This window comes from Candoia aspera, chromosome 10 (assembly GCF_035149785.1).
Source record: "Candoia aspera isolate rCanAsp1 chromosome 10, rCanAsp1.hap2, whole genome shotgun sequence".
NCBI lineage: Eukaryota > Metazoa > Chordata > Lepidosauria > Squamata > Boidae > Candoia > Candoia aspera.
The window spans coordinates 21612163-21634806 of record NC_086162.1 but is presented as its reverse complement, the minus strand read 5'-3'; the positions used below and the strand labels follow the sequence as shown (position 1 = coordinate 21634806).

At 45.6% G+C, this 22644-nt stretch overlaps 2 protein-coding genes across 3 annotated transcripts; both read right to left on the bottom strand.

Moving 5' to 3' along the window:
- Nucleotides 1-140: 140 nt before the first annotated feature.
- Nucleotides 141-8058, bottom strand: PAFAH1B3 (platelet activating factor acetylhydrolase 1b catalytic subunit 3). 2 transcript variants are annotated; one of them, XM_063312162.1, is made up of 6 exons: nt 7998-8058; nt 7611-7706; nt 2395-2484; nt 2190-2306; nt 1049-1171; nt 141-723 (listed from the first exon to the last, which is right to left on the bottom strand). In XM_063312162.1, the coding sequence occupies exons 2-6, from the start codon at nt 7689-7691 to the stop codon at nt 457-459; spliced, it is 678 nt and encodes a 225-aa protein (XP_063168232.1). In that variant the 5' UTR covers nt 7692-7706; nt 7998-8058; the 3' UTR covers nt 141-456. The 2 variants fall into 2 exon arrangements, with proteins under 2 accessions (XP_063168232.1, XP_063168231.1); XM_063312161.1 differs by lacking the exon at nt 7998-8058 and adding an exon at nt 7951-7969.
- Nucleotides 8059-9824: 1766 nt separating this feature from the next.
- DMRTC2 (DMRT like family C2) lies at nt 9825-21154 on the bottom strand. Its single transcript, XM_063312241.1, has 9 exons — nt 21063-21154; nt 19629-19869; nt 18152-18321; nt 17753-17850; nt 16882-17053; nt 15760-15877; nt 14296-14371; nt 12119-13106; nt 9825-10551 (listed from the first exon to the last, which is right to left on the bottom strand). The coding sequence occupies exons 2-9, from the start codon at nt 19856-19858 to the stop codon at nt 10382-10384; spliced, it is 2022 nt and encodes a 673-aa protein (XP_063168311.1). The 5' UTR covers nt 19859-19869; nt 21063-21154; the 3' UTR covers nt 9825-10381.
- Between the last annotated feature and the right edge of the window lie 1490 nt (nt 21155-22644).

The following is a 22644-nucleotide window of genomic DNA, read 5'->3' as shown; positions in this document are numbered from 1 at the left end:
TGCTAATTGCTTCTGGGAAAACCTACAGTTCCTTGTTTAAACTAGATGACTACCCAAACATGACAAAAAATGACTCCCACCCCATTAGGGCATTATCAATCCAAAACCCAGCTACAGATAAACATAGGCTTCTGCCCAGCAATTTTAAGCAGTTATTTTTATTACATAAAACAGGCAAGTCCTCATTAACTTGTCTTCTGCCAAACTGTTTTTGGCAGCTGCGGGTCAACGTGCCATTCATCCCCATCCCTCGTAATAACAATTTTATACTCATAAACAACCCACACCGAGGCTCATGGAGTTAGCAAACGAGTACCCAGCACCGAATACCAGGTCGAGGACTGCCGTGGGAAACTGCGTTGACTGTCTGGAGAGAGTCAACCGCATTCTAGCTTCTACGCCCCAGCAGTCACTCAAGCCAGCGAAGAGCATCTTGGGTGGGACTGACAGCACCTGTCAGGGTGCCTGGGCATGGCATTCTCCCAGCAGGCACAGCAGCAGGCGGTGCAGTCCAGGGCAGAGTCTGGCATACCCGTTGCGAGTCAGGTGGAGGTAGTCATACATGTCATGGTGACTTATAGTCCCATCTGAATGCACAAAGCCTGGGTCAACGTCGAGGAAGGAGGCATTTGGGAGCAGCGGCACCTTACTCTCAAGCAGTTCATTCACCCGTCTGTTCTTCTCACGTAACGGGTTGGGGGTTTTGCCCCGCGGCAGCAAACCCTGTGTGCGTAATGCAGAAAAGATCCAAATCGGTGATCTGCTTGGCGCACAATTCCAAGCCACACAGTGGATGGTGCCTAAGCTGATGCAACGTGTGAACGACCCATCAGCTGAGTTCAATGATCCGGCAAAGCAGGCTCGTTTGGTATGAGCTTTGCATGTGTGGAGGTAGCCTGCATATTGCAAGCCAGACCACTGTGGTTTCCTTGGTCAACCTGATTCTGGCTTAGTGTTACGGGGCAGCCAGGCAATTCAGCCCAGCCTAGGGATGGTGATGTGTTCACGGCCATTCTTACCATCACATTGACCCAGGCTTGGAACTCACCAATACAACCACGCGCGCCTGTGGCTGTTGCTGATTGATGACACACACAATGGATTCTATGCCAGCAGCCACCTGTTCTGCAGTGTGTTCATGGTTATTGGTGCCAACCCAGAGGACCACAATCTACAACCATTGGAAGGGAAAAAAAATCGTTTCTAAGCTGTATGTGAGGGAAGGGATTGAAGAAGCTTGGGCGAAAGAAAATTAACAAGGTCACTGCTTACACACAGCCACCCATTTTCTAACACCGTGAACTGAACTCCGGATATTGAAACACACCATCTTGTGCACAGGAAAAAACCTGCTGCTGCAAAAGTGGACATTCTGGGCCCTTATATGGACACAGATGAGAGTCTGAAAAGTAAGGACAAGTTTCTGTTGTGGCCTCAGGACTGGACAGGAAGCCCAAGTTGAAAGAAGGTCAATGCAATGCTGCCCTCTGCATGCCTGGGGTTGTGTATTTCGAGGAGGTGGCACACAACCCGTAGAGGTACTGTATAGTATTTTACAGGTGAATGTTTTCATTTTTTTTTTTTTTTTTAGAAAAAGTTTCAGGTCCTTAAGCATGCAATCAATCTCCAATAATCTCAGGCTGTTTGTTCTTCCTAATTATTAAACAGAAGGAAAAAGGGGGGCGGGGGCTGAATGGGTGTATCTTTCAGTTTGCCTACCACCACAGAATCCTTTTCTTGCCCTTCAGTCTTTGATTCCCATGGATGCTTCCATTAAGAAGGAACCGGTCATTTCTGATGGAATACTTTTCATTCCAAGGTCTGCCCTTACGTCGAATGTGTAAGCTGGAACAGTATTACTGTATAATACTGTGTGAGTAGTATTGTGTAATTAACTCGAGCCACTGTGTATTTAACTTGAATCATTGTGTATTTAACTCAAATTTTTGTATTTAACTCGGATTTTGCTACAATAGGCTCCGTTCTTAACTACAGGTCATCCTTATCCTGGGGCCTTCTTATCCTGGGGACTACCTGTACATGCTTTGCATTATGACATCTCAGGCTTAAGCCTTGCAGATCCAGCTTCAAAAAAAAAAATAACGGGGAGCAGGGCTGAGGAACTTTTAAGAGCTGTAAGGAGATGATGCTGGGCGCGATGGCTGCTTCATCGGCCTCCATCCTGTTACCTTTGGACGGATATGCTGCAGTTCCCCATTCTGGAGGCGCCAGAGCACGTGCTGGGTGGCATCCCCCCCAATGCCAAAGTTGAGAGCGTGCAGGGGAGAGAAAAGCTCCCTCCAAATCTGGAGGTAAAAAAGAAAGGCCGATGAGCAGATTATAAAACCTCCCTCCCTCTTGGCTTCCTGCTGGACTCTTTCAGAGCCACTTTACCTCAAACTGGTGCAGCAGCTGCACCAGTGAATCGCCAATAAAGACGACCTCCGGTTCCTTGTCTTTGCTGTCGGCGATGAAACGGTGGTGCTGCATAAAGTGGAGACAGCAGGAGAGTCGTCAAAGGGGAAGCTGATGAGGGGGAGAGACAGAGGGTGGGGAAGCAAAGGAGTAGCCCAGGAATTTGGATCTAAAGCAAAGTTCAGTGTGCCTGGGACGGGAGCCATGACTGCCAACCCCAAGACAGTGACATCACATCTGGAAGGGACTGGATTGGGTCAGGCTGGCCTTAAGCCCAGTAATTTCCACAGAACTAGATGTGCCACTCTGCCTACGATCACAGCCCTAATTATCCGCAATGAATTAATGGGTCGATGATGAAGTTGATGACCTCAGTCAGCAAGTTCAGTCACAGCACCAAACCACGACGTCTTTTGGAGGCTAGATCTGAACAGGGGAAACTACTGTCAGCCACCGTGATGAGAAAGAACTGATTCAAAGATGGCAAAAGAGAAAAAGTTGCATATTGTACAAAGCAAACCTCAGATAAGAAAGTGTGCCTTCTCCCACACCCTGCACATCTTCGGCAAGAAGATGGAAGAACAGGGAAAACAAGGTTATTTCTCTCAGTTTGGCCATTTTCCCCCCTGGGGGTGGGAGAAATAAGCTTTGCTCCCTCCAAGATAGGATGCAGTTCTTTCCCTGCTCCAAGGGAAATACAGCTTCTTCTGGCACACCCACAGGACATGTTGGTATACTCCCAGTTTGCTGTTCATGGAAGTATTGTGAATTGTGTCTCCAATGGCAGATCGCTTTCCCTGCTCTTAAAGGCATGATCCAGAATATTGGCAGCCTCCAGGAATGCGGTTTTGAGCTGACTCAGCTAAAGTGAGCCAAATTAGACCAGCAACAGACACTCCTAGTGAACTTTGCTGTATAGCAACAATAGAGATCCTATAGTTTTCCTTGAATGCAAGCATAGTACTCTACCGTTGGTCTTTAAGGGATAGACAGCATAAGGTTGGTATTGCTCTTCAGAGCAACACCAGGTGGATCTTCCTGATGATAGCAACCTCATCATCTTTTGCAAAGATTAAATAATCGGGATGTTTTTGAACAGATGAGAGAGAATGCCAACAGGAAGGCAGGCAGAAAAGGTTTATGGGTTAAAAGCAGCCTCTAATCCCCAAAAGACTGTTTGTGGCACAATCTGTTCACCTTCAAGGTGTCATAAGATTCTTGGTTTGGTTTGCTTTCAATAGGCTTAATGCTAAAAACAGACTGTGCATTGTGGATTTAATTGTGAGGCCTTGGGAATGTCATTCCCTAATCTGGTGCTCCACCCCCTCTCCCCCGATCTGCAAGTTGCCAGATTGAAGATGACTACCCTAGAGGAGTCTTCTCTGACCAGATGCTGGGTGAGGATAATAGGAGTTGTTGTTGTTTATTCGTTTAGTCGCTTCCGACTCTTCGTGACTTCATGGACCAGCCCACGCCAGAGCTTCCTGTCGGTCGTCAACATCCCCAGCTCCCCCAGGGACGAGTCCGTCACCTCTAGAATATCATCCATCCATCTTGCCCTTGGTCGGCCCCTCTTCCTTTTGCCTTCCACTCTCCCTAGCATCAGCATCTTCTCCAGGGTGTCCTGTCTTCTCATTATGTGGCCAAAGTATTTCAGTTTTGCCTTTAATATCATTCCCTCAAGTGAGCAGTCTGGCTTTATTTCCTGGAGGATGGACTGGTTTGATCTTCTTGCAGTCCAAGGCACTCTCAGAATTTTCCTCCAACACCACAGTTCAAAAGCATCGATCTTCCTTCGCTCAGCCTTCCTTATGGTCCAGCTCTCGCAGCCATATGTTACTACAGGGAACACCATTGCTTTAACTATGCGGGCCTTTGTTGTCAGTGTGATGTCTCTGCTCTTAACTATTTTATCGAGATTTGTCATTGCTCTTCTCCCAAGGATTAAGCGTCTTCTGATTTCCTGACTGCAGTCAGCATCTGCAGTAATCTTTGCACCTAGGAATACAAAGTCTTTCACTGCTTCTACATTTTCTCCCTCTATTTGCCAGTTATCAATCAAGCTGGTTGCCATAATCTTGGTTTTTTTGAGGTTTAGCTGCAAGCCAGCTTTTGCACTTTCTTCTTTCACCTTCATCATAAGGCTCCTCAGTTCCTCTTCACTTTCAGCCATCAAAGTGGTATCATCTGCATATCTGAGATTGTTAATGTTTCTTCCAGAGATTTTAACTCCAGCCTTGGATTCCTCAAGACCAGCTTGTCGCATGATGTGTTCTGCATACAAGTTGAATAGGTAGGGTGAGAGTATACAGCCCTGCCGTACTCCTTTCCCAATCTTAAACCAGTCCGTTGTTCCGTGGTCTGTTCTTACTGTTGCTACTTGGTCGTTATACAGATTCTTCAGGAGGCATACAAGATGACTTGGTATCCCCATACCACTAAGAACTTGCCACAATTTGTTATGGTCCACACAGTCAAAGGCTTTAGAATAGTCAATAAAACAGAAATAGATGTTTTTCTGAAACTCCCTGGCTTTTTCCATTATCCAGCGGATATTGGCAATTTGGTCCCTAGTTCCTCTGCCTTTTCTAAACCCAGCCTGTACATCTGGCAATTCTCGCTCCATGAACTGCTGAAGTCTACCTTGCAGGATCTTGAGCATTACCTTACTGGCATGTGAAATGAGTGCCACTGTTCGATAGTTTGAACATTCTTTAGTGTTTCCCTTTTTTGGTATGGGGATATAAGTTGATTTTTTCCAATCTGATGGCCATTCTTGTGTTTTCCAAATTTGCTGGCATATAGCATGCATTACCTTGACAGCATCATCTTGCAAGATTTTGAACAGTTCAGCTGGGATGCCGTCTTCTCCTGTTGCCTTGTTATTAGCAATGCTTCTTAAGGCCCACTCAACCTCACTCTTCAGGATGTCTGGCTCTAGCTCACTGACCACACCGTCAAAGCTATCCCCGATATTGTTATCCTTCCTATACAGGTCTTCTGTATATTCTTGCCACCTTTTCTTGATCTCTTCTTCTTCTGTTAGGTCCTTGCCATCTTTGTTTTTGATCATACCCATTTTTGCCTGGAATTTACCTCCAATGTTTCTAATTTTCTGGAAGAGGTCTCTTGTCCTTCCTATTCTATTGTCTTCTTCCACTTCCGCGCATTGCTTGTTTAAAAATAATTCCTTATCTCTTCTGGCTAACCTCTGGAATTTTGCATTTAATTGGGCATATCTCCCCCTATCGCTGTTGCCTTTTGCTTTCCTTCTTTCTTGGGCTACTTCTAGTGTCTCAGCAGACAGCCATTTTGCCTTCTTGGTTTTCTCTTTCTTTGGGATGTATTTTGTTGCCGCCTCCTGAACAATGCTGCCAACTTCTGTCCAGAGTTCTTCCGGGACCCTATCTACTAAGTCCAGTCCCTTAAATCTATTCTTCACCTCCACTGCATATTCCTGAGGAATATTCGTGAGCTCATATCTAGCTGATCTGTGGGTCTTCCCTAATCTCTTTAGTCTGATCCTAAATTGTGCAAGAAGAAGTTCATGGTCTGAACTACAGTCAGCTCCAGGCCTTGTTTTTACCGACTGTACAGATGTCCGCCACCTTTGGCTGCAAAGGATGTAATCAATCTGATTTCGGTGTTGTCCATCTGGTGAAGTCCATGTGTAAAGCCGTCTCTTAGGTTGTTGGAAGAGAGTGTTTGTTATGCAGAGTGAATTGTCTTGGCAAAATTCTATCCTGCTTCGTTTTGTTCTCCCAGGCCATACTTACCTGTAATTCGAGGTGTCATTTGACTGCCCACCTTAGCATTCCAGTCTCCTGTGATGAAAATAACATCTCTTTTAGGCGTGTTGTCCAGTAGGTGCTGCAGATCCTCATAGAACTACTCTACTTCAGCTTCTTCAGCATTTGTGGTTGGGGCGTATATTTGGATCACTGTGATGTTAGATGGCTTGCCCTGAATTCGAATTGAGATCATTCTGTCGTTTTTGGGGTTGTATCCAAGCACTGCTTTAGCCACTTTACTATTAATTATGAAGGCTACTCCATTTCTTCTGTGGTCCTCTTGTCCACAGTAGTAGATCTGGTGGTCATTTGATGTGAAGTGGCCCATTCCAGTCCATTTCAGTTCACTGACGCCCAGAATGTCTATCTTTAATCTTGACATCTCACCAATAACTACATCCAATTTGCCCTGGCTCATAGATCTTACATTCCAGGTTCCAATGGTGTGTTGATCCTTAGAACATCGGATTCGCCGTTCACCACCAGCACCGTCGGCCGCTAACCGTCCTTTCGGCTTTGAGCTAGCTGCGTCATCACAACTGGGGCTAGTTGAGCTCATCCTCTGTTCCTCCCCAGTAGCATTTTGACCATCTTCCGACCTGGGGGTCTCATCTTCCGATGGTATACCGACATATCTCTGGTTGTACTGATCCATTTAGTTTTCACGGCAAGAATACTGGGGTGGGTTGCCATTACCTTCCCCAGGGATCGCATTTAGTCTGACCTCTCTGTCATGACCTTCCCGTCTTGGGTGGCCCTTCACGGTTTAGCTCATGGCATCATTGAGGTGCTCAAGCTCCAGCACCACAACAAGGTAACGATCCTTTGCGGAGATAGGAGTTGTAGTTAAAAAAAAAAAAAAAAAAAATTGAGAGCACCAAGTTCTGGGAACAGTATTTTAGGGCATGAAAAAGCAAAACCCAAACTTTATACTTCGCAGCATGCTGACTCTACATCCAATTACAGTAAATTGGGGTGAGGGGCTCTGGTCCTTAAGTGCTTCACAACCAATGAGCAGGCCTATTGGGAGCTTTAATTCAACACCTGGAGGACATTATGCTCAACCTGATTGAGCACGTTGCAGATAAACGCTGCCAAAGGGTTCAAAATACAACAAACACAAATAGGAAAGCCAAGATCTTCCTCACCTTGTACCCAGCACAATGAACATAAAGTGAAAGTTAGCCATTCCTTCACCAGCATCTTCCAGATGTGTTGTAACTGCAGCTCCCAGAATTCCTTTGGCCATACTGGTTGGGAAGGCTGGAAGCTGCAGGGGGGGAAAACCTGGGTAAGGAAGTCAAGGGGGTCTGCGTGGCCACACAGCTAGAGATTGGTGCCTCCCCTCCGCCCCCAAGACCACCCTTTTAGCTGGGTCCCCTGCCCCTCGGCCAGGCAGCTCACCAGCGACATCCACCGTCCATCCCCTTGCACGTCAGTGACTGGGGTTGGGGTGCTGGCGGGATTCTTGTCCCCATCACTCATGGTCCCTTGCAGGTTCTAAGGAGACAAAGCAGAAAATAAGGATGGAGCTCCTTGCTCAATCGCCTACGCACCCCACACCTCCACACCTCATCCCACAGCGAAACCCGACCGTTCTGCATCCGGAAAGGAAGGCGTCGCTGGACCTGCGCAGGATCTTAGTCCAGGACCAATAAAGCCAGTCACCGCTCTTCCCCCACCCGCCGAGAGCAAATGGTTTCATCTGCTCATCCCCCTCCACCATACAAAGCTTCGGCGGTACCATTCCCCAAAGAAGGGGGAAATTTAATTCTATTCTGTGCGACGCACGTGGGGGTGCTTTCCTTGCGGCGCCAGTAGCGCTAGAGAGGTAATAGCGAGGCTGTCAGAATTCTGATTTCCACCACAGCAAAAGACGAATGTATCTGCAGCGTTTTGATGTTACAAGCCTGCAGCCCTCCGTCCCTCCCTCCCCCCCCTCCTCGCACCATCCCCCAAGATCATTCGCACCATCCCCCAAGTTCCGACCATACCACCAGCGCGGAGGGGACCAGTGCATCAATGCAAAGAACGCGGGCGGGGGGAAGACGCGGAGGATCATTACCTCCCCCTACCACACACACAGTTCCTCCTATTTGCCCGATGAGCCTCTCTCCTTTTAAAGCCTCCTAACTGAATAGTAAATCCTTTCGTTTTCGGAGAGGAAATAAAAGCGGGTTTAATCCATTTCCTCCTCCCCGTGCACAATGGTTCATTCTCCCTGTAAACGCTGCCTGTTGTAAATAGCCAGTACCATTCGAAAAAGGGGGGAACTACTCACGGCGTTGGCCGGAAAAAAAATTCAGCCGCTCCTCCGACCTCTCAGCTGCCGGAGTACCCGCTTCGACTGCGCGGTTTCAGCCCCGCTTTGGACGCGGTTTCCTGCCGCCGCCGCCGCCGCCACCTGGACGGAACCACGTGGCCAGGCAAGATGGGGGGAGGAGGCTCGGCTTCCTCTCCCCCACCCTCCTCCTGAAGCAAATGGTACCGGCTACTCCAGCCAGACTCCGGCCTCCCATTCATCTTTCCGCTGCGTTAAGCTCTGCCTCCCTCGACGTGGCTGCTCGAGCGCATCCCCGGTGGAACGGCGGGCTGGGATTGAGCTTCATTTGCTCGGCAGCCCTATCCAGGTCTAGCCCTCTAGGCGGTTACCTTGAGCAGTCGGGTTTACACTGGAGTCGACGTACACCTAGCCGCTTTCTCCAACCTGGTGTCTTCCGTTCGTTGTTAAACTACATGTCCCAGCATCCTCGTTTTCGGGCTGAACGGGAGTTGTCGTTCAACCACATCTGGAGAACAGAGATTTCCCATCAATGTGTGTAGAAGTAATAATAGTTGGAAACAATCGTTGTAACAAACGATTTGTTTTACTGCTTGATAACGTACATTTGGGGCTTTAGATATCCGCATTTCTTTCAAATTATTTAATGACTGTTTTTTGCCTTGTTTGGGGCCAGATCTGCTGTCTGTTGTGTTTAAACACGAGCTGACGAATAGCGATCCTTGCATTATCTCCATCAGCCACGCAGGGGCCCCGTTTCTCTACAAATCTGGAGGGCAGGCATGAGAAGGGATGGTGTGTAGATCAGTGCTAAAGGCAATCTCTGGGGAGTAGCAGCTCACTTAATTGGGATCACAGCCCTATGAGGTGACATTTGCTAGCTAAGGGGGGGGGGAATCTATCATAGGATAGCTGCACATTAACCTGAGGAATCAGACATAATAAGAAAAATCTTATAGTGGAAATAATTCTAGAAATTCAGAGAAGTAGTGGTTAAATAGTGCACAGGGGATAGGTTGTGTATGGAATGGTTTTATAAGAGCAGCCTGTATTATTTACTCATAGCCATTATCCATATCCTGAAAGGTATTTATCACAGCAATATGCTTAATTTCTCAATTACTAGAATTTTGCTACCTTCAGCGTGGAGCTCAGTATTAAGTTTACACATAAACATACTGTAATAAAATGCCTGGAGTGCAGAATTTAAGGCTATTGTGTTTAAAATCTAAATAGCCCTCATTAAAGAATCCTTCGTAAAACATGAAATAATTCTAAACGTCTTTGAAAACTGCAACCTTTTGATAAAAGACAATAGAAACTCCAGTAGCACTTCTCAACATTTTATTGGCAGCAAACTTTTGGGTCAAGACTTCAATGCATGTATCTTCTCCTGAGTCAATAATATGCAAGATCTTCTAAGTGGATCAAATTCTCAGTATGTCTTAAACCCATGTTTTGCTTATGAATCGTATCAGTATGATTTAGTTAAAATGGTAGAAAGTCAGTACCCTTTTCCAAAAGGAATATAAACTGCTTTTGTTGCCAAAAATAAACTTGCTGTTGTCTAAAATATAACATTTGATGATAACATCAAACAAACTCTGCCTTCCATCTGGCACTGAACTAGTTAAAAATGAACTGACCATGTTAGATGATCCTGACTTTGTACATTACCCCAATAAAGCTACCAGCAGTTGCAATAACTCAGCTGCAGAGAGAATGAAAGACATGCGAGGGCTGCAGCCTTGGGTAGGAGCCCCCTCTCCTTTTAAAAGAATCACGGCCTGAAAGGGGATTGTATTCAACAGAAGCTCCCCGCTTCCTCTCAAAGGATCCTGTGTCTGCAGCTGGATGTATGGCCACCCTTGTCCTTCACCTCCCAGTCAGAAGACTAGCTGGGAAGGGAGATGGAGCCCATCTGGCCAATGCTCAGAGAAACAGAAGGGGAGGTGTTGGCCTGGTGGAGCTGGCTGGGCTGCTGGGGGTTTCCTGCGACTTGCTGAACAGGCTGGCTATGTGCTTGTTTGGACGTCAGGCGGTCAGGCACAGCTTCGGTTGAATCTAAACGGAACAGAGGAAGTCTGTCAGATCGTTGACATTGCACGTCACTGAGTCCTACCTCCCATATAACAATTACACTGATTTTATGACAGCCATTCAGACAGTCTCTGGCAGAATGCTCATCTGCTATTTGCAACTACCATGCCGCTGACCTGGGTTTGCCAGGTCAACCAGAGGCGAGATAAATGAGATTGCATTGCCTTCTGCCTGATCGAGTGAACCCTGCTGGCTGTGGCATTACACACATTCGACACGTCCTGCAGGAGCCCTGTATATAAAATCCCTATTCGGTCATGCCAGATCTTTTCAGTGTATCTTTCTTGCACACTGCTATGACCAAGATTCTTTAATCCAATGATCCTCAAAACAACTTTAATGGGTCTACTTTGGAATAAATTAAGATTGTAGCCTAAACCACAGGGAATCTGGCTGAATAACCTTCTATAAAAACTCTTAATCAAAAATAAAAATGTTTAATGAACCAGTTCTGGAGAAGCTATCTGATTATACACAGAACTGCCTCCCTTTATGGTATGAGCACTGACATTTGGTACTTATATGAGAAGAAGTTTGTTGTCCTGCAGAGGATCTTTTATTAGGGAGAAATCGAATTCAGTGTGGTTGTTTTCCCTTTGGTTACTGAAACTGGATTTCCTAATATAAGAGAATCTACTCAAACTAATTTGCACACACTCTTAAAGCATTACTTCATATCTATTGATGCTACTTATAATGAGAATTTATTGTATTTATTTCTGTCACTTATATGGCTGCCCATTATAGACTGGGCAGTTCACAGCAACAATACAAGCATGTAAGAAACAATAAAAAAACCAACATCCCAAAAACAGTGCCAGGTGCCCTCAAGCAATACCTCCCAGTAACAATGACTGGGCTCTAGCCTTACCTGATCCCAGTGCTTGGGGAAAGAGCCAGCTTTTTAAGGCCTTCCAGAAGGCCAGGAGGATGGGGGCCTGCTGTATGTATCTCAGGGTGAAGGGGTTCCACAGGGCAAGGGCTACTACTGGGAAGGTGTGCTTCCTAGGTACCGCTAGAGAATGCCCCCACTGTAGCTTTTGTTTCCCATGTAAATATAAGAAAAGTAAATCTAATTACAGATACAGTTTGCATCCCCATAGGATTTACACTCAGTGACAATTCCTGCAAAGTACGCCTTGACCAGGGATACTTGTAACTACTTATTCAACAAGTAATGCTCTTTCCTAAGTTCATATGCATTCATTTGTATACATTATCTGTACCAATTCCATGATGACGTGTCTTGTAGAGAATTGTGGTTTCACCTTGATTCTGTTATCAGTTTCATAAGCCGCTTGCTTGCTTGTTTTTAAATTTAACACTCTACCTAGTTGGCCACAGGCTTTCTGAACAACTGACAAAAATCTAAACAGAAAACATCCACTTCCAGGTATCTTGGACTACAGTTCTCATCATCTCAACCACTGCCATACTGGTGAGGTGAGGGGAGTTGCCGTCCAATCCACGTGGGGGAGGCCAAAGTAAAATAGTCAACCCCCGAGAAGCCTGAGCAGCTGCAGACGTCTACCTTTTCCATCCTTGCTCCCAGGCATCTTATGACTCTTGCAGTGCTCTTCTCCTTTGAGCCCTTTGCTGGAAAACCTTCCTTCTTGAATCTGCTGGGGCTGGCACTGCTGAGTTATCTGCCCTGGGGGAAGCATTGGGTCTGGGAAAGCTGGCTGAGCTAGAATGCAGGGGCTGGGGTTCAGTAGAGACAAACTGGGAGGAAGCATATGCAGTTCCATCCCAACCGGGGTTCCCGGCTGCAGGGGCACAGTGACAGATACATCCATTGGGGAGACACAGAAAGGCAGCAGCTGAGGACTGCCAGGACTGGAGCTAGATGGAGCAAGAACTTCAACGCTGGTCTCTGAAATCCAACCCGTCTCCATACTTGGTGGCAAGCAGACAGTCTTTTGCATGGAGCCTGAGGTGCTATGGTAAGTTCTCAAGTTGGGGGCAAAATGGTAGTGGCTGATACTGGAAGCCCCACCGAGGTTAGGTTTGACAGGCTGGATACTGGAAACCATTAGGGAAGTTGCCACTTGAGCCCCCCGAGGTGGAGCAACTGAGAAGAGGTGGACATTTTTATACTGCTGGGGGAGAGTGCTACCGTGGAATAGGGGGAAGAAGAAGGGTCCTGAAACCGGCTCGCCATGAGCATTAGCTGCTTCTGGCGGTATATGGGCTCGTTTCAAAGCTATGTCCCGAGAGACCTTTACACCGTGCTGACCGTAGGGAGGCATGAAGTATGAGGGATGTGGCTGGAAAGGGCCGGAAATGGCAGGATTGGGGATGGCTTCTACAGGGTGGGAGAAACTCGGGGAGGCCATGAGAGCAGGCATGGTGTTGGCAGGAGGCAGCAGGCCTGAGGAAGCAAGAAGGGGACCGGACTGGGGGGCATTTCGTAACACCATCAAGGCTTCAGCGGCCTCTTTCTGGAGCTGTTGTTCAGAAAGGGGTGAGAAGAAAAATCCTCGGGTGGGCCAGACTGAAACATGAGCAGAGGAGTTTGGCTGAAAGAGAGCAGGAGAGACAGTTAACCTCATGATGAACAAACAGAGGTCAACAGGACCGAAGGACAGACGTTACATTTGTTCCACCCAGCAAGTGAGGAGACACTATGAGAGCAGGATAAACCTGTGCTCTCCTCCCTCATCCTAAGACAACAGGGCTAGATGTTCTGGAAAGATACACATGACACCAGGCCCCTTCTAGCCCGAGTTTCAGTCAAGCCCAAGCCTGGCTTAGGAGGGGGCACATGGCCTGGGTTCTTCCTTATAGGTATTTCAACCTGAGCGGGAAAAAGATGATGTGCTGGTTACTTTTCAAGTATATAGTGTGAACTGTTATCCCAGAAATTAGTCATTTGACCACTTGCCTGTGCCAAAGAGCAAAACTTGGCTTTAATCACTTCATGGATAACGCTTAGGCTGCCTAGGTGGCTTTGTCCCCTGCCTATGCATTCTCTTTTATTCATTTTGCTCAATTCATGCATTCTGCAACTTTCCCAAGTTATTGCATCATCTGCAGACCTAAGATTTTTGCAAGCAAGAGATTGGCGCTAAGCAGGAAGCAACCACGCAGAGAATGCCTGGCTTCCTGCAATGTACTTCAACCCTACACCCCCATTAACAACTCAGTTGCTATGCCCATATAAAAGGCCATGCCCAAACAAATATTCCATATTAATGGCTTAGTGGATTGGTCTAGTTCCCACAACTTGCTAAAAGAGGGCTAGGTTCTTGACATATCCAGAGATATCTGTGGCTAGCCACAATGATGAAGTGTGGGTCACCATGCTGCAATGCACATTTTGCACTTGTCCCTCCTGCAGATGCCTAAGCCACAAAGTGCCTGGGGTATTATAGCTTAGCCTTGCATGTCAGGTGAACTCAGCCAGTGGGTTATTTGGAAGCAATAGGTTATCCCTTCCAAAGTACCACTGAAGAGGGAGATCTTGAACTACTCTCCATTTCTTTATGGCAATATCACACTCCCATCAGCCGCTAAGTGGAAATGGAGATATCAAGGGAGGCCCAACCAAATACTTTTATGAGCCTGTCCCCATTTCATACCCACAGATGAAATAATCCCATGTGTCTCTTTCACTGTTTCACTGCAACTTCCCTCACATCAGTTCCTTTTTGGGAGAAGAAATAGAGTAACTCCAGTTCATGGGCTCAACACAGACGGAACAAATACCTGAACTCCCAGAGGTGGAGCCTTTGAACGTCTGCTCAGATCCATGTTGCCACTGATGGGGTTCAGGGCCATGCGGCTGGAGAGATGAGAGAGAGAGAGAGAGAGAGAGAGAGAGAGAGAGAGACAGCTGTCTGTCCTGTCCTTTGCAACATTCCTTCGTGGCAGCTTGTCTCCCACTTGCCTTCTGTCCCCGCTAAAGCACAAACTGTTGAGGGGGAAGAAAGACTACTGCAGCTGTCATTCTCCCAAATTCACCTTACATAGACACCCACAGCTTGCTGTTTGCAGTAAATGTTTGTCAGTATAGACAGCTGCTGCTGTACTGGGATCAGAAAATACAAGATACCTAATTAAGCTGGCTAGTCCTTTCGCTGAAGCATTTTTTTCCTCCAGAATGTATGGCCTGGACATAGCTTAAAGATGGTTTGCGAAACCATTATTCCAACAGTTTCTTCCATTAATCCAATTAATCCATTCTATCTGTTATATCTAGCTCATGTTTTCGATTGCATGCTCCCATTATATTCTTCTAGTGGAAGAGCTCCATGTAACCAGGAAGTTTCAGCATTTTCTTTACCAATAAAACTTGGTATTTAAAAAGTGATAATCTCATCTACATTATCTCACACATTTCTATAATAAACTCTATCTTGTTTTTTGTGTTTATTTGTATCTAGGCCCAAGTGTAACCCCTATACTATCTCATCTGGTTCAGATGGAATGAAGAGTCAGAGCTGGGTGTTGTTTTTAATAAGTAATTCTGCCAGAATGTCTTTTTATAAGTCTGATAGGATTTCATTCTTTTCACTAAAATTTTTCTTTCTCAAAACCACAGGAATCAAGTATTTAAAACTTTCCATAGTTAATCCAACTGGCACAGCCTAAATTGGTTCTTGTAAGTATATTCCTATAAACCAGTTTTGGTTCAGTTCACCGCATTTCTCCCTCAAGATAATCTTGACTCCTGGTGATTTTATCATTTATTTATTTAGAACATTTACATGGCCGCCCAACTCAAACATGACTCTGGGTGGTATATAAAATCACTAAACAGAAATACAAAAGAAAGAAACATGCACCATTAAAGCAAACTAAAATAATTAAATGGCAACCAGGACTAAACAATACTCTATGACTCCAACTGGGAGCTCTACTCACCCTGACCCAAGCACCTAGGGAAAGAGCCAGGCCTTAAATGCCTTTCTAAAGGCCTGCAAAATCGGGGCCAACCATTTCTCCCATTTATTTAGGGATCTATCCAGCTTGATTTTAGCAACAGTACTTTTTCAACTTCCCAGTCTTGTTCACAGCCTTGGGATTTCCTGATGGCCTCCCATCCAAGTATTAACCAGACTGGACTCTACTTAGTATTTCTGAAATCACCCAGGATCAGCTAGATGCTGCTGCCTCTGAAGTGTCTGGACAATATCCTTTGTGCAGAAATGCTGAAGATGCCCAGTGTACCTTGATAGGTCGGTAGCTGGAGGGAGGCACCAGGAGGCACCAGGGATTGGATGAAACACCTGCCCTGGAGCAGAGAGGTAATTCTCTGGTGTGTACAAAGCTTCATTGCCGTTGCAACCTGCAAAAAGAAAAAAGCCACCAGCAGTTGTTGTCAGAACCTGAGTAGAAAGGCCAATGAGATGCTTATAGTATAAAAACTGAGGTGGAGCTTTTGGGGGCAACCTGGTTGAAACCATCCACAAATGGTTTTAAAAAATGTTAGGTCACAGACCATCTAGATTAAGTTCTTACTCAGTGTTTGCTAGAATAGGGATACCGATAGTATTTTTGATTTGGGTTTGTTAATTTTATGAAAATTGATACCGGCATTGTTCATCACGGGGCTTCTCATAGGTGAATGGTGCAGTTTGCAAATTCAAATAATTAATTGTTAGTGCAATTTAGAATTCTTTGCAATAATTACGTCCACATAATTTGAGTTAATTGTAATCAATTTTAATATTTATCTACATTGAGGCAGCATACTAGATTTCCAAGAAGATTTCAAGTTAAATTTCTTAGCTTTTTCCATAAGTCTTTTCCAAAATGTAATCCCCCTTTTATGAGGAAAAATACTTGACTTCATGCTGAGTATGAATCGCATTTTTGTATTTATTAACAAACTGTAATAATGAAAAATACCTTGCAAAATTTCTAAGAACAGTTCTGTGAAGTGACAGTTCTGTTACATTTAGATACCAACAGGAAACTGAAGCCAGCAAACAGCCATTTGTTCATTTCTGGAATTTGACTGCTAGTTTCACAGAGCCCACATCAAACTTATTTATCTATGATCTATGCTAGCTTTTCTCCTTTTTTTGGTGCCTTCAAGTCTGCACTGACTCCTGGCAACTGTCTGGACAAGACCCTGCAGTTTTCTTGGAAAGGTTTTTCAGAAGTGGTTTGCCATTGCCTCCTTCCCAGGGCTGAGGGAGAAAATTTCTGACCCAAGGCTACTCACCTGGCTTCATGCCTAAGGTGGGACTGGAACTCAGGGTCTCCCGGTTTCAAACTTGATGCCTTAACTACAGCAACAAACTGGTTTTCATGCTATCTTCGTTACTAGAATAAGAGGTTACCTACCTTCCATGGGTGGAAGATTAAAGGAATGTTCCTGAGGCAGGAAAGGGGAGAAGGAAGCTGGGGGCATTGCAAGTGGAGGTGGGAACCAAGCAGGAGGTGCTTGATGTCCTCCGAGGGCCCAGGGCAGCTCCGCCACTTTTGAACAAGGAGAGAGGGGCAACCAGGAATTTTCCTGAAAAACAATGCATAACGTAGACTTATTATAGGAAACATACTGTAAATACTGCACTGCTAGATATCTTGTAAGTTATTTTGTGACATAAATGAACCCCCCCACTAGTGCCTATCTTACTGAAATCTGTGAACAGGAAATATTGTAATTTTTAAAATGAGCTATGTATGCTTTTCAGAATTTCAGTAAAGTTTACTTAGAGCTATAAAATATATTAGATAGTTATCCTTAGAAAATCCCAACTGTATACAGAAAGTTCATTACAGAGGTACCAACACATTTCTCCTAGGTTCTTAGAGAAATGAGATAAAAGCATTGCCAGTTAGGGAGTCCCATGTCAGTTTGTCAGAATTAATGGCTATTTTATGATTACTTAGAAAATACTGAGTGGTAAATGTTTTTCCTGAATAATATTAAGATTTTCCACATAATATAGGTACTAAGTTGATATATATAGATAGTGTGTGTGTGTGTGTGTGTATGTATGTGTGTATATATATATACACACACACACTATATATATATATATATATATATCCATTCATCCATCCATCCATCCTGATGTTTTTCCCTTTTTCATGGACTGTTAGTTTTCAAGGAATCTTGTTTTCAGGGAAATATGAGTCTGAAGTCATCTGTTAGGTGCTACGTGGATTCTGCTGTTAAAATGACTTCATCAAGAAGAACCCCTTTTCTCACCTTCCTTGCAGTTCTCCGCCTTTGTCTTCGCAGGAGTCCTGAAGCTCCCCAGAGTCCATCTTCTGAATCATTCAAGGGCTCTTCATTTTCCTTCTTGCCTATCCAACCAAAGTGGGAGGGGGCCCAGTGTGAGTCATTGTCTGCCAAACAGTCAGATTCTCAGGCCGAACCACACCGTTTCCCCACTAGTGGTGTGTCAAGTCTTCAGTGTTTCTCAATCTCAGCAACTTTAAGATGTGCGGACTTCAGCTCCCAGAATTCCCCAGCCATGCTGGCTTGGGAAAGTCCACACATCTTAAAGTTGTTCAGACTGAGAAACGCTGTTCTAGATCATCCACCCATTCCTGACCCACTGTGCTGTATTTTTTGTATTCAATCAGATGCTAGAAATGGTTTTACCTGCCCCTCCCCTACATGGTTTCGTCCCTTTCAGTGGTTTGGCCAAGTGGAGGGAGTTTGGTGGGCCACTATCCTGAAGCTGTAGCAAACCACTGGCAAGCTGCTTTCTCAGCTCCATCTCCTGTTGTCTGCGTAGAGCCACTTGGGCGGCCATGACACGGCGTCTTTGCCTAGAAGACCCAATATATATTTTTTTAACAATAAAGTAACAGAGGAAGTAAAGATAAGCCAGCACACAGTACTGTTTTGTATTACTACTCCCATAACTCTTCCCAATGACTATCCAGCTGAGTTGATGGGCAATGGCGTGGTTGTCTCCAAGTTAACTCAACAAAATGTTCGATTTGTCACGAGAAGCAAAGAGACTTTATCGCCTCAATGTATAATAAACACTGTTTAGTGAACTGTCCTTGTGAATCAGGTAGTAAGTACATCTCTGTACTTCCTGAATTTCACTTCCCTCTGACTTTATTTATTTCTCACATTTCTGCACTGCCCATCTCACAAGCAACTTTAGCATCAACCTGGACCACAAAGGGGCAGTCAGGATCGGGGTGCTGTAAAATAGGCTCAGCAGTGAAAAGGGCTTTTAACTTTTCGAATGCTGCCTGGCATTCAGGTGTCCAATTCAGCACTGCCCCAGGATTTTTCACCTTGCGTGTCTCTCCCAACCCCTTGGTACGTAGTAAGTCAGCAAGGGGCAAAGCAATCTCAGCAAATCCCTGGATAAACTGTTGATAGTAATTACTGAACCCTAAAAAACTTTGCCTCCGGGTGCGGGGGCGTTCTCAACTTAAAATCGCCTGAATTTTTTCAGGGTCCATTTCAATGCCTTTGTCAGATACCCTATAGCCTAGATAGTCAAGTTGGGTTTTGTGAAATTCACATTTGGAAAGCTTGGCATAGAGTTTGGCATCTGTAAGCTTACTTAACACCTGTTTGAGGAGGCGTTCGTGTTCCTCCTCGGTTTCAGTGTAAATTAGAACATCGTCTAAATAGACCAGGACCCCTTTAAACAACTGACTTTTAGGATAGGCAATCATTACAGGCCCTCCCTATCTTGTTCAAGCACAACTTCCATCATCCCTTATCACATTATCACAAATGGGAGTTGGAATTCAGCACAATCTAGAGGGCCACATGTTTTCCATCCCTGCTAATAAAGATGCTTTTAAGATGCTAGAAGATAGTCATGTTTCTCCCATTAAAACTGTAGACTTCCAGGCTGTTTTTCATTTTCAGAGCAAGTTACTGGCCCAGAAGCCGGTAATTCAACCCAAAGCCACTGTTATTCAGAAACAAAAGCATGCACTATCCTTCTGAACTTGTCTCCAAGCTACCAAATCCATGCAAAAAGCAATTTAGCCCTTATTCATGCTTCCTACTGAAATCCACACAATGCCATCAGCTGCAATGCATCTCCCAAGAACAGCAAAGCTCGACATTTACTTTCACCTTGTTTCCCCTCCTAGCTTACAGAATAAGGATGCATTTGTCACACTGGCAGTCCTGGAATTGGCAACTGTTCTTGTGGCCTTTCAATGGGACTCTGATGCCATGATTACGGCAGCGGGCACAGGTTGGAGAGCGTGCAGTTGTGGGAAGTGTGTAATCATCCTGAGTGGCACTGTTATCCGTAGCAGAATCTGAAAGGCAGCTCTGAACATTTGGGGCAGCCGCAGCATCAAGATCCTCACTGTCCCCCATAATGTGTGAACCTGAAAGAGAGGGAGAAAATACCTATTGAAGGAAACATAAAGCCCCTTCCTCAATCAGAGTAAATCCAGCACTGAGTTAATCTGCTATCAGGTAAGGTAAGAAGAACTGAACTTTTTCCAGTTCAGGTACCATGTTTGATACACATCAGAAACATTCCGCAGAGACTCAGTCCTGCCATGCACCTGCTATATTTTTCCTGATTTGAAACACACATCTTTCCCATATTTTATGGTTGCTTGCTGACTGTAGAGCAGCACTGGCAGAGAGGGATACATATGTACTGGAGAATAAATAAGAGTATTTTGAAGTCAGCCATATCTGCTTCCAGGAAATTCATTTCTAAATAAGCAAATTTTGGCTTGCAGCCATAAAGATGACAATTAGAGGCCAGGAATAAGGCACCACCACTAGAATCTATTCTGTGAAGTGACAGCTTTTATGGGAAAGCCTGGCCTGTTAATTGCCACCATAAATTACCAGCGTTTGCTTCAGGGTATTTCCTATTTGCAAGATTCATGAACAGACACTGGGAGAGTCATTTTGATATGACTGAAATCATCATCCTGGAATTGGATGAGTCCATTGCAGTCGGGCAGCTATAATAAATTAAAATAAATGAAATGAAATGAACAAATAAATTGCCAGGGCAATAAAGGCTTGACACAGGGCAGGGACTGGACCCCAGCAGTCTTAGGAGGGGCCCCTCCAGAAAGGACCTCGGGTCATTGTGACTGCAGTCACAGCTTGAGCTAAACCACAGCTTGCTTAATCCTGGGTTGCTGGCTCAGCCCCAATTGCCTGGCTTCACCCATCCTGAAGCATAAACCATGGTTCACAACCCCCAAGGACTGCCTGGTCCACACCGCAGAGGCGGCCAAACCAAACTGAAGGCCCAATGGCTTCACACGACGGGGGAGCCCCGCGTGGGAATCGGGACCCCACAGCAGAAGGGATGCGCCTGCATCCCAAGGAGCCCAAGGGCCGCCGCATCTTGGCTGGGAAGGAAGAGATGCTCGTTTGCAGGGGCTGCAGGGTGCAACCAGGACTTTCTTTTAAGTATCCTTTAAGCTTTTCGAATAGGAGGAGGAGACTGTGGTCAACCCCTAACAAGATGGTTGTGAGGCAACACGGGGACCCTCGACTTCTCTGATAAAGCCACTCTCGGGGACGAGGAAGCCACGTGTAGCATTACCATGCCCCTTGGGAGCAAATAATGCCTAAACAGGCTATTTGGGGGGAGCGCCGGGTCGGAAAGGCCACAAAGAAGAATTAAATCTGCGTTTCTGACGCCCGCCTCCTTTCACTCCTGCCCGTAAAACGGTCCCTGCAACAGCTCGCCGCCAAGCAGCCAATCGCGGCTTTCTTAACACCCTCCCCCGGCACGGTGAGCCAGTCACCGGTGGGATGTTATTTTCCCTCAACCCCAGCGCCCAATTAGAATCGGCCGGCTTGGCTCCGCCTCCCCCTGGTTTGACTGCTTTGATCAGGACATAAACTGTCGCTTTTTCACGCTGATGGAATAAAAGAGCCAATGGGCGGCGAGAGCGACTGGGGCGCGCGCCGCCTCGGGTGGGGGCGGGGGCCGCCCAGACCATGCGGGAGGAGGGAGCGACCAACAGTTGGGCCCAACCATTGCAAAACCATAGGGGTGAAAGGGAGCGTGAAAGAGTATCCAAAAAGGGGGATCACCTGTCTTTTATATAGGGGTCTGTCGGCGGCAAAAAAAGTTTCTTTAAAAGGGGCAAAAGGAAAAAATACACATTTTCCCTCCAGTTGCGGTTGACAACTCCCACTACTGGTAACTACTTGTAATCGGGCTGTGGATAATAGGTTTCGTAGTCCAACGCATCTGGACGGAAAGCGAGGTTGTGATAGATTCGTTATATGGCTGGGTTTGCCCAACATATCTAAAATGGCTACTGAGTTAACCCCTTTGGGGTGGGATTGCACAAACAGTACCTCTGAATTTTAAAGGAACCCCTGAGTTTGCATGTGATGCAAATTACTAACCCAGGTTATAATAATCAAGGATGGCGTGTTGGAGAAATGTAGCTACACAGGTTATTTTAGGGCTGCCATATCTAGGCTGCAAACCTCTAGAACAGTGTGTATCCTGTCTCAATGTATAATAAACTCCAGTTTAGTGAACTGTCCTTGTGAAACAGGTAGTAAGTACATCTCTGTGCTTCTAAATTTCATTTCCCCCTTCCTTCCTTCCTTCCTTCCTTCCTTCCTTCCTTCCTTCCTTCCTTCCTTCCTTCCTTCTTCCTTCCTTCCTTCCTTCCTTCCCTCACATTTCTGCACAGCCCATCTCGCAAGTGACTTTAGCATGGCATTAACAACATGGGCTTGTAACTCAGGAAGTGCTTCATGGATCCACTTTGCAAGGGGTGGGTACCAATGCCCCTCCTTATGTTGTTCAACATGCTGGCTGGGGAATTCTGGGAGTTGAAGTCCACCCATGTGAAAGTTGCCAAGGTTGAGAAACCCTCTTCCAGAAACCCGCTAGATGGCAGTCAAAGGATCACAGTAATTTCTGCCATAATTTGCTTCAGAAAGATCATGCAAAAGAGGCCACTCAGAATACACTACCCGCCCCCCACAAAAATTATGTAATTTGATATGAAGGTTTCAACAAAGAAAAATGAAATACAGCAGAAAGAGGTATTTGAAACTCCACCAATTCTAGAAAAAATTATCTGATTGCCTTCAGGCTAGGGATGATAGGAGCTTCAGTCTAAAAGAACAGGAGGGCACCCGATATAAATAAGCTG